At 44.1% G+C, this 12,356-nt stretch overlaps 1 protein-coding gene across 1 annotated transcript; it reads right to left on the bottom strand.

Annotated features, from left to right (window-relative positions):
• Window positions 1–315: 315 nt before the first annotated feature.
• Window positions 316–7,811, bottom strand: EXOSC3 (exosome component 3). Its single transcript, XM_045025663.1, has 4 exons — window positions 7,463–7,811; window positions 3,834–3,983; window positions 2,140–2,291; window positions 316–807 (listed from the first exon to the last, which is right to left on the bottom strand). The coding sequence occupies exons 1-4, from the start codon at window positions 7,748–7,750 to the stop codon at window positions 606–608; spliced, it is 792 nt and encodes a 263-aa protein (XP_044881598.1). The 5' UTR covers window positions 7,751–7,811; the 3' UTR covers window positions 316–605.
• Between the last annotated feature and the right edge of the window lie 4,545 nt (window positions 7,812–12,356).

Below are 12,356 nucleotides of genomic sequence, written 5' to 3'. Positions count from 1 at the left end.
TGTTCAGTATGTCATTTCTAGTGCCTTACTTCCCATGTAGCTTATTAAAGAAACGTGAACTTCCATCCTCATGTCTTCCTCATCTTCTATTTTAGCATTTGGCCTGTGCCATCTCGATCTTTTGTTAAGAAAGGAAGAAGAACTGGCTCTTTGAAAGTTAATATATTAAGGCTTAAAACACTGATGAGCTTGAAGAACCAGCAAAGAAAGCACTATATAGGACCTCTTGGTGGAAGTAACACCAAATGCGTGTAGGTGATCAACTGAGTTTTCTGCTCTCATTTGATGGAAGAATTAGTGTTACTACTGAATTCTGTGCGGCAAAAATCACTGTGCTCTGCAACAACTCTTTATTGTGAGAGACTTTATGAAACAAATAGATATAATCTTTTAATAATCAAACACTGCTGCTAAGAAAGTGAGGAGAATTCTTGAATGCAGAAGACTAAACAGATTGAGGGAACGGGAAAGAGGGACTGGTGGGTAAAAAAAACAACAAAAGGGAGAGACACAAAGTTTAAAAATGAGTTATTAATATATATCTGAATACAAAAATATTACAATCATTGCAAAGATTGAAATGAACCCAAGATGTTTTCTTTACATCACCTCTCAGATAGTTTGGCAAATGCTTGCGTTCTTTGTTCTGCTGTCATGTGCTCACAGGCTTCCAAGATATTTGCCACAATTAAAGTCTGTTGAATTGTTTTTGCCTTTACCCATATTCTTCCATTCATTCCAAACACTATCTCAAAAGGATAGAGTTGTCCCAATTCCTGAATGATTTCACAATTGGGAGCTAAAAGCCTGAAAACAAAGTAAAAGGGATGTCAGAAGAAGAAATTGTTGTGTAACAAATATATTTCAGTGTTGCTAGTCAATAACAGGACCACTGCTAATACTACCAGTAGTATGAAGGCATATGTAGCAACTTCAATAGTTAAGGCTGAGTTGAGTTGAAAGCATGGATTCAAACTTTATTGTAATATAACATAGTAACATTTTGAATTTCTTGTTTAGTGCTCATGTATGAGTTTAATTTAAAAAAATTCCAAAACCAAGAGGAAATTAAGAGTTAAAAAATCACCCTGCAGTGACACCATGCAACAATCATAGTAAAGACAGTCTAGTGTTTGTGAACCAGATTTAATTAAGCTGACTTTTAGCTCCTCATTTGTGACTGAGCAGTAAACAGGATTTATTCTAACCTGGAACAGCTCATCCAGACTGTATGTGAAAGAGGTGCTACTTAAAAATCTTTAAACAGAGGGTGGTTTTTTGCTATTGCCCCTCCCTTCCCTCATCCCCTGCACAGTGTTTGGAGAGTGGAAACTGATTTTTCGTTTGTTTCTTCACAGTCTTTTCTTGGTTCTCTTTGGAAGAGAGATTTCTAAGGATGCTTGAGAATGCCACTGAAGGCTGTGTGAAGACTGTGTTCAAGGAATTGGTGTCATTCTCAGAGCAGTTGCTATATACAGATTCTACTCTACCACTGATGACTGAATATGTTCATAGCAAATTTACGATTAGCCTCCATAGGTGACAAAAGCAAGTTTCTGATGGATTGGGTTCACAATATTTTCTAAATAATGTAGCAACAAGATCAAGTAGAAAAGAAAGTCCACTTCAATACACTACCACCTATTAAAGTTAAAAGGTAAAGTTTACAGTAGAATATGGTTAAGAGTACAGCTTTCTCAAGGAAGCAGCAAACATACCAGAGGCTTATTAATTTAAAAGGCCAGTTTGTAGTTGAGGAACAGAGAGAGGAGCATTTTTAGTTTTGTGACATCTGTTGGTTTCTACTTATTGTATTTTATCAGTCATTTCCCTTTTTGTTATACTATATTATATTTTTATGCAGATTACAAACTTAGGATCACAAAGATCAAATAACTTTGTCAGGCAATAATGTTGACAATACATGCCCTAAGAACAATATAATACACATCTGTTACTCCACTTGTCATACTGCTCAGACCTGCTGGTTATGGACGTCCAATGCTACAGCATTAAATATTAGGGTGCATACCAGTTTCCATCAAGATAAAGATTTTCACTCATCTGTCACAACTCAAAAAATTGACACAATTCAGCTTCTTTCTCATTCCTGGGAAGTTAAAAAATTGTAGTACTTACTTTCTTATTAGACCTAAAGAAACCTTAAACAACAGGCCTTCGTGTCCAATTACTCCCATTCCATTCGCTCTTCCACTGCTGTCTATACAGACCATCTCTGGTTCCATGTCTTTATTGGCTACAACGAATTGACCATAAATAAGATCTCCCACCTAAAACAAGTGATGGGAAATGTTCAGAGAAACTGTATCACGTCTGTATATCTTTTTTGTTAAACTTGTCCCTAGGTTCTTGGCTGCCGGTGGGAGCTGAGCACCCACTAATTTTTCCCCATGGATGCTCCAGCCCCAGAGCACCCACGGAGTCGGCGCCTATGGCTCAGGCAGGCTCAGGCTTCGGTCCCCCTGCTGGGGTCATGTAGTAATTTTTGTTGTCAGAAGGGGGTTGCAGTGCAATGAAGTTTGAGAACCCCTGTTCTACGCTGTAAGAAAATATCTACATTTTTCTTTATAACTTTGAAAATGTTTGCACTGAACTTCTGAACCCAGGCACTGGAATCATCTCTTCCCCCACCCCCTCCAGTAGGGCTATCAAATGGGCCATCAAGGAACACTGAGATACAATGGATTAGTTAATGACCCTATCCCATCTTGGAAATGCTATGTGCAAGGAAGTTCATCCTGTGGACTTGGAAGCTGAATGAAGGAAATAAAGTCTCAGGAAAATGTTCTGTCTCCCTCTTTGCTGTTTGAATTCTGACAGGGCCAGACAGTCTAAGCTGAGGCAGAGATCCTCAGGGCAGGACACTTTGAATTGACAGATCATTACAGCTCTCATGCTCTTGGGATTTAGGTTATAACTAATTTATATGTACACACTTACTTGCTTTAACCTGTAAGTAACTCTTATTTCTTTTTCCTAATTAACAAATCTTTAGATAGGCAATCCTGTAATAAACTACAGGCATGGTCTTTGGTATAAGATCTTGGGTAACAAATTATCTGGGATAAATGTCTCTTGGACTGAAAGCAACAAAGCAGTTTGAACATTGAGTGAGTTTTGGTTTAAGTGACTATTAGTCCAGCTTGTCTGGGTGGCAAGGTAGACTGGAGAGTCTAAGGGGAGTGTCTGTGATTCCCTGGTAAGACTGCTGCAGTGATCCAGGAGTTTACATTTGTTATTGGCTTGGTGAAATCTAATTATAGAACACATCACCGGGATGTGGGGGGTGTCTACCCTGTTTGACAGTCTGTCCTGAGATAGGCACTCACAGTCAGGAGCTACTCCAGACAGCGTGACAGTCAAATTTCATAAGAGCCTGATTTATGAAATGTGAATTTTAGGCCTAAACTGATCTCAAACTCTCTTTGAAGGGCTATTCTACCACAGAACTGCCATCTTCTGCCTGTGATATCATGAGAAGATACAGCTGCAACATACTCTGTACAATGAATGGCAAAGCCTGGCACCTATTGCTGTGACAGTCAGTGATCAAAAGAAAATAATCCAGGATCTGTAACTGAATTCCTCTGCCATAGCCCAACATAAAGGCCTAGGAGAAAGGGATGAGAACAAAGCCACTACAGAAAAGTTTGTACATGAAATGGAAAATCTATCACATATCAGAACATCTTATAACTGAGGGATACAGGCAAATCTTTTTTAGTATATTTTCAATTGTCACTTTGCAAGAAAGTGAAAATATAATACTTTAAAGCCTTCAATATTGCCAATATATATAACAAGAACATTACCTGCACATTTGGTCTGTTTCTTTTGGTTGCACCTTCAAATGCCAAGTAGGACAAAGAAGCTTGCTCACTTCCACCAACATCCACTTTGAATATGTCACCTGCCTTGATAGTCACTATGCCTATCACATGATCTCCCTTGACTGGGACATACTGAAAATTAAAACAAAGACATGTACAAGAAATAAGTATATCTTTTTACATGTATATACACACACAAGCACTGTGTACAAAGAAGCTGAGTGACCAAACTTAATTGCAAAATAAAAGTTGCTGAAAAAAAATAATCTTGATACAGTATCAAAATGAACTTCTATTTTTAGAAGGCACAGACCCCACTGAAAATACTTACACACATAGGTAGGTCTATTTACTTCAACAGGATTATTCATAAAAGTTAAGCATGTGCGTTTGCAAGATTAGGGCTTCAGTCTTTATAAATAAGGATAAATTTACAGTGCAGCTAGAAGCATGCTTCCCAGTGCGAGCAGACACATACGCTAGCTCTGCTTGAACTAGCATGCTAAAAATAGCAGTGTGGCCAGGATGGCACAGGCTACAATAATACCAGACACTGTGGGTATGTCCACAGGAGACTAGCTGCTGCCACACCTCTATTTTTAGTGTATTAGCTTGAGCTAGCACACCTATCTACCTGCACTGGGAAGCACACTCCCAGCTGTAGTGTAGACATACCCTAAATGTGTGTCTTCACAGCAGTTAGATGAAGAGTTACCTAACTTGACTTCCATCCACACACAAATCTCTAGCTCAAGTTAATTGTTGCTTTAAACTCAAGCTAGCTGGCCTGTTGAGGGAGTGGGTGGGTTGATGCTTGAGTGATGATGAATCTAGTGATGCGGTGTGAATGCAACAGCTCAACTTACAAGAGTCTCATCAGTAGCAAATCCAATTACTCTGTGTAACTCCAGTGTTGTTTTCTAGTGTGGTGGTCACTCTCACTGGAACTAACCTAGCTTTGAGTACAGTAATGAGCAAACTAACAAGAGCTACAGTGAAGATAAGGCCTTAGAGTAACACTATAAAATTACAACTGCAAAAAAAGTGCGGAAAAGACATCCTGATTGTGTGTCTCTCTTTAAGAGGAAGTGACAGGAAATTCACAAGGGACATTTAAAATTGGACAAGACATTGGTAAAGATGCTATAACGAACAACCCTAACCCTACGGTAACAGGATCGATTGGAAGTAATGGTCTTCATTTTTAACTTCTATTGTATCTACAAATTTGTTAACCTGATGACTAGCGAAATAATCAGTAGTGCAATTTAAATCTTCATTAATTTTCAGCATTAACTCTCCAATAAGGTTACTACAACAATTTACACATCACAAAGATACTGTTTCAGTATGGCAGCAGAATGAGCTGAACATTACATTGGTCTATATTTGGATGGTTTCTCTTTTAGGAGGACCCTTGAACTAGAACTGAGAGTTTCAACCAATTAGGGTCACAGTCAGCTTCACCAATAACAGTTGCCATCACACAGCAACTTTTCAGCCATTAGGGCCATGTTTCTATTTCTGTAATTAGCAACTCTGCCTAATTTTGGCCAGCTATCCCACAGTGTCCGATCAGTTGCTGCAGCCTGCACCTAGTGTGGTTATTTTAGTACCTCCTCAGCCCCCTTCTTTCCAGATGAGGTTACAGTTACGTCTTCTCGGTAAGCTTAGATGCTGTGCAGGATTCCCACACTTTTGGCACAAAGAGGAAAAAAAATCTCCCATTGTTACCAGCAGCAGTGTATTTTTACCAGTGATACCTCTAGCTTTCTCAGCTACCAGTTGCAACACTCGACCCAATAAGGAACATATCTAGCTGGTTTGCTGAACGCAGCAAAGGGCAAAAAAACCATGTATACAGTAGCACTCCCACTTTCGCTACCACTGGAGAAACCACATCAGTGGTAAATTAATGCCCAAAGCCTGGTACTTATGAGCAGGGCGGGCTTTAGGAAGTGTGGGGCCCAATTCGAACATTTTTAGCGGGGCCCCAGCAGGGATAACTAAAAAAAAAAAAAAAAGTTAAAAAAAGCCTTTCATTTCTTCCATTATTTACTTTCCATAACTATATAAATAATAGAATTATATATACCTTGCGTCATATATGCTGTTGATCCGTTATTAATGACCTCCATTTCACACGTGTGGGTCCCAGCTGCTCCCTGCCCCCCTCATTGAAGCAGGTGTGTAGGGTTACTGCCCTGGGAACTGCAGGGCATCAATGGACATGGGGCTGGCTGGAGGCAGGGCAGGGGCTGACAGGAGATAGGGTCTGGCTGCAGGCAGGGCAAGGGGGTGCGGCAGGGGCTGGCTGGAGACAGGGGTGTGTGGGGCGGGCTGGCTTCAGGCAGGGCCACAGGGGGGTGAGGCAGGGGTTGGCAGGGCTGGAGACAGAGGAGTGCGAGACTGGCTGGCTTCAGGCAGGGGGGGTACGGGAGGGGTTGGCTGGAGACAGGGCAGGGGGTGCGGCAGGGGCTAGCTGGAGACAGGGCAGAGGGTGCGGCAGGGGCTGGCTTCAGGCAGGGCCGTAAGGGGGTGCGGCAGGGGCTGGCTTCAGGCAGGGCCGTAAGGGGGTGCGGCAGGGGTTGGCAGGGCTGGAGACAGAGGAGTGCGAGACTGGCTGGCTTCAGGCAGGAGGGTGCGGCAGGGACTGGCTGGAGCCCTGGCCCTTTAAATAGCCCCCAAGCCTGCCCCCCTTTTCCAGGGTTCTGGGGGCTATTTAAAGGGCCCGGGGCTCCCCTGCTTCGACCCCCCCCCCCGCCCTTTAAATAACCGCAGGAGCCCTGCCGTTTCCCCAGAGCTCCCATGGCTATTTAAAAGACTGGGGTGGCAGAGGCCCCCGGAGCCCCCCACTACCCCAGGGCTCTGGGGGCTATTTAAAGGGCCTGGAGCTCCAGCCGGGACTGTGGGGTGCAGGCATGCCACCGCATTCCAGCCGGGGCCACGGGGCAGCCAGACGAGGGGGGGTCCGGGGGGCTGTGTAGGAAACCCAAATGGCTAGGGACTGCCCTGCCTTGAACAGCAATTTATATACACCCTTGGATGTACAACTGTACAGTGTTATGGTAGGATTAGTTATTACAGAAACACAGTAGTGGGTGACCCCTGCACAACAAAGTAATAGCGTGCATAACTCACTCCTTACGAGGACTGATCCCTGTGCCACACTAGCCTTCAAATCGGGGATTATTAGCAGCATCCTAAACAGACTGTAGTCAATCACGCCACTGACTAGTGGCAAAGTATAGTAGTAATTTGTGTGTGGACGGGGACTAAATGGACACCAGATGTTGGCTGCAGCCCCGCAATTCCCAAGAAAAGCAGTGGAAGGGGTTTCCACTCCGGCTCTGCGACTATGAAGCGCTGAACGAAGGGTGCCCCAGCCAGCTTTAAAGAGGACGGCAGCTGCAGCTCCTGGAGAGTGAGACAGTGGGGCGAGGGGAAGGAAGAGAGGGACGGTCCCAGCAAGAGCGAGCTTCGCAGCAAGCTCACCCGGGCTCTAGCCGCACGGAGCCCAGCGGGGGAAAGGCACCCACCGCACTCAGCCCCGCTCTGCAGCGCCACCCGCCCCTCGTGCCTGGGGCCCGCCCCGGCCCCGGCGCGCTCACCCGTTTCTGCTGGGAGTCCACCCAGTAGGCCCCGCCCGAGCCGCCTCCGGCCCCGCCCGGCTGGCGGTGGCGCAGCAGCCCGCCCTTGGTGACCAGCAGCCCGGCCCCGCAGCTCCTCAGGCCCGGCCCGCACACCAGCCGGCCCGGCAGAGCGGCGCCCGGGCCCAGCCACAGCCGCGCCCCATCCGCCTCGGGGTGCGAGGGCAGCAGCAGCACGTCCCCCGGCAGCACCACCTGCCCCACGCGCTCCTCGGCGGGCAGGGCCCCAGCCTCTGCCGCCGCCGCCATGCTCAGGGTCGGGCCGGCCGGCTTCCCGGAGCCTAACGCGCGTGCGCAGAAAGCACAGACAGCCGGCGGGGAGTGCGTCACATCCGTGCGCAGGCGCACAACTAGCCTTTGCCTGGCGGCTGGCGCTTGTGTAGTTGCGGGATCGGCGGCGCCGGCGCAGTTTTGCTGCTGGGGAGAAAGGAGCGGGGGTGTCCGTCACTCCGAGCTGTCCCAGCCGGGGCGGGGCGGGGGCCCTGCCATGGCGGCGGGTGTCCGTACCGGTGCCAGGGGGCCCCGCAGGCGAGGAGCGTTGGGCTGGTCCAGCCGCAGGGCCTGGCCCTGCCCTGTGCTGCTAGGCACTAGCCGCGGGCCTCAGCGTAGCCCGAGCTGGCTGCTAAGCCTGTAAAGTCCGCCTCCATCTCCACCCCGTGCCCGGACTTCACAGTCAAACTGCGATCGGAGGTGGGGCTCTGCCCCTGTGCGACACGTTGCAGGACCAGCTCCCGGATGCCTGCAGGAACTGGCTGTAGTCAAAAGTGCTTACTCGTTACGGTTGACTGGTTCTATTTGAAATATACACAGGCCAGTTTTTCTCTAATATTTCAATAATTCACTCGTGTACATAAATACTAACTTCTAAACTAGAAAACTGGACTTAGAATGAGAAAACGGAACAGAAGACTGATCTGCCACTGGCTTGTTAACCAGTGGCGACATCACCTGGCCAAAAAAAGTACTAGGGGGTTGATTATTGTACAATCATATCAAATTGACTTAGAAATTCACCTGCCAGTCTTCCTGGAACCCAATAGATACATAAAGTATCATTACAAAGCTTATAATTTGCTGAGTGTGATCATCCTATTTTTATGACACTCTTATGTGTGGGACTAGAAATATGAAATATAACTCTTAGGGCCTATTGTAATTATGCAAAAAAAACCCCCACCTTCTACCGTGATCTTAAATAAAAAGAAACCCAAGAGTTTATTTGCAGATCAAAAATGCAACATGAACATCCAGAATACTGAAGAAAATAACATAAGGCAGATGTAACACAAAACTTTTAAATTTTGTCTTGCTTCCAGAAGTTACATGAGGTGAATTGAAAAATACTATTTATTTTGTTTTTACATTGCAAATATTTGTAATAAAAATAAAGTGAGCACTGTACACTTTGTATTCTGTTTTAATTGAAATCAGTATATTTGAAAATGTAGACAACACCCAAAAATATTTAAATAAATGGTATTCTATTGTTTAACAGCACGATTAATGGCAATTTTTTAAATCGCTTGCCAGCCTTACTGCTAGTTAATACATTTTTCAGTGTGTTAGCTTTTGTTTCTTTGTTTTAGTCCCAAGTTTTTTAAATGTGGCTTCCAATTCTACCATATACTTTGGCTGCACAGTCATTTGAGCATGCAAATAGTATAATTTGCATGAGCAAATGAAGGAAACAAGTTAAGGCACCTTTAAAAAAGCTGACTCCATATATAGTAATTTTTTTTTATTATCATATACTACTAAAATGTAAGTGTGACAGATATAGCAATTTCCTGTATTTTTCTGGAAGACTTACCTTAAACTTAATTCAGTATCTTTGGGGGGGGGGGGGGGTCCACTGTATTAAATGCAACTTTTATATGTTATTGTGGACTGTGAGGGGGGAGATGTGTTGTGAAGCCTAGGAATTCAAAGCACTGTGTGGTAACTTCTAATTGCCGGCAGTTACACTGTTCATAGTCTGTGAAGAGAAAAGCGAACACTGGCCCTTTTAGGCAGTCTGGCTTGCTGAGAATATCACAGTGTAAAGCAGCTTAAAAACCCCCAGTTAGGAGGGAGAGAGATGGGGGTCTCCACCCAGGACAGGTGATGGCTAAGGAGCCAGAAATCTTCAAGTGGGTGCCTTTGGTGGGCCATGAATTGGGAATACAGGTGCAGTTACCCTGAAACTGTGACATGTGGTGGGAAGGCAGTGTGTGTGTGATCTATGCCACTATGAATTGCCAGCAGTTACAAGTTACCACACAGCTCTTTGTAACCAAGTACATTTATTCTTAAGTGACAGCATTAAAGAGAAAACATTAAAATAATGAAAGAACCTACACGTACTAAAACGGTTACCAGAGGTCATCCCCAGCTCCAGCCACAGGCTCTAGTAGGTGTCAATCCTTAAAAATCCACAACTGGGTTCATACCTGTCTCAGATTCAGAACTAGAACTCCCAGCTGAGCAGTTCAGCTGTTTGTTTATATAGCTCAGGCTTTTGATCTCCAGTCTCTGGGAACAGCTAATTAGCAGGCAATGACCCACACCTCAAGGTGTAGCTTCAAAAGGCTGGGATTTTGCATAACCAGAGGTGAAGAATTTGCATTAACCTCTCCTTGGGTATTCTCCAGGAAATCTACTTCACATTTACTGTCCCAAGGTCCATTCTTATTTGGCACATTTTCAGTATAGTCCTTTGAACTCCCAGGCCACACATCTCCCTTCTGGAGAGGTTATATGTAATCCTGGCCCACAATAATACATATATTTTGCACTGAATACAATGGACTCCAAAGATACTTAAATTTAATTCAATACGGTCTCCCAAGGATGTGTGGGAAATTGCCATATCTGTCACAATAAGCAATCTTCAAGTAACTGCCCATATTTCATGACACTATCTCCTAAAGCAGGGGTGGCCAACCTGTGGCTCCGGAGCCACATGCAGCTCTTCAGAAGTTAATATGTGGCTCCTTTTATAGGCACTGACTCTGGGGCTCGAGCTACAGGCACCAACTTTCCAATGGGCCGGGATTGCTCACTCCACCGCTTCCCGCCCCCTCCCCTGAGCCTGCCATGCCCTCTCTCCTCCTCCTCTTCTCCTCCAGAGCCTCCTGCATGCCAGGAAACAGCTGATTGGGAGGTGTGGGGAGGGAGGGAGAGGCAATGATTGGCAGGGCTGCCGGTAGGTGGGAGGCGCTGGCAGAGGGGGAAACTGATGAGGGGCTGACGATGAATTACTGTGGCTCTTTGGTAATGTACATTGGTAAATTCTGGCTCCTTAGGCTTAGGTTGGCCACCCCGTCCTAAAGCCTCTGACTCTTCATTGTGTAAAAAAGATCAATACAATTAGATTCATACTTACATGGTAATTGCTGTTATGTTATAGCAGTAGCAAACCTTTAATAGCGATCTCAGTAACGTTGAGGCACAATTGCTCCCCAAATGCATTGAATGTGTGACAGTTGGATGTGCTATGTTGATATAATTGATATAAAAGCATATGAAATCACCATTAAGGTTTTGTTTTAGAGTGTAGGTGTGATGAAGCTGGCATATGTATTGCTTTTGGGTATCTGCTGTAGAGGGAAGAGGATGTCTTATGGAATGTGCTATCACCGTGGTTTTCAAACTTTTTGTATTGGTGACCCCTTTCACATAGTAAGTCTCTGAGTGTGGCCCCCCCTTATAAATTAAAAACAGGCGGGCTTAATATAATGTCATGGGGACTCAGGACTGTCAGCTCCATGGAGCTGACAGCTTGTGACCCCCATATAACCACCTTGCAACCCCTTGAGGGGTCACGACCTGCAGTTTGAGAACCTGTGTGCTATCATGTGTTGTCGTCGCATGTAATGTGAAGGTGGAAAGGGCACAAGTTTTTCCCTCTTATTTCCATGATTCTAACGTGAGGGGTGGATGGGGTATGTCCTGCCATTTACTACCTTAACTGTCATTATATGTAGTTTTTGTTTGCTAATTGTAGATTTAGGGCTTGCTTCACAGAATTCCAGCTGACTTCTGTGGGAGTTACATGCAAATGAGGGCTGTAAAATAGATTAATGGTGAATGCCTTTCTGGAGAATTATGATCAGCTATAAAGTATTCCTCTTCTCCTCTCCCTTACCCCATCTGGAATTTCTTACAATGTGAAAAGCCTATTCGGAGACTGACTGAGGCTCTTACATTCCATCTCTCTAGTCCAAAGTCATGTGCATAAGTGTTTTATAAAACTTTTAAATCATACATTTTTATTGAGGAAAAACCCCAACAACTTTTGATCCAAATTATTTTGATGGCCTCCTGAATACATACAAGAAAACGTGATCTTTGACACTTCCCTCATTCAAATTGGATCCAAAGTATGCATAACTGTAAAAAACCTATAAACTAACTGAACATACAGGATAAAATAGCTTTTAATAACCTAGATTTTAAAATATGATCGGCCATAGGAGCTGTGTTAAAACCTTATTAAAAACTTCAAAGCAGTTTAAACTAATTCTAAATTTAGCAGTAGCACTTATTCAGAAGATATTTTATTCAATTATTTAACTAGAAATCCAGACTACTGTTTCATAGGCAAAATGTAAAGTTGCCAGTTTCATTTGCTTTGTGACTGAGATTTAGTAATATCTGTCACTTTAAGAAGGTGTTCTAAAGGATGCACTATTTCCAAAATTAGCAATTACAGATACAGTAATCAAATTGGATCAATTAAATATCAGTATAAAATTAGTAGTGTCATATTTCCCAGGACATATTTAAAAAAAAATCAATATAATAGGTGGTGTAGGATGCAACAGGTACAGAAAGTTTAAAGAAAAAAAAGCTCTAAAGTCTTTTATCATGCACT

This window comes from Mauremys mutica, chromosome 7 (genome assembly GCF_020497125.1).
Source record: "Mauremys mutica isolate MM-2020 ecotype Southern chromosome 7, ASM2049712v1, whole genome shotgun sequence".
Lineage (NCBI taxonomy): Eukaryota > Metazoa > Chordata > Testudines > Geoemydidae > Mauremys > Mauremys mutica.
This window is presented reverse-complemented; position numbering and strand designations above follow the sequence as displayed.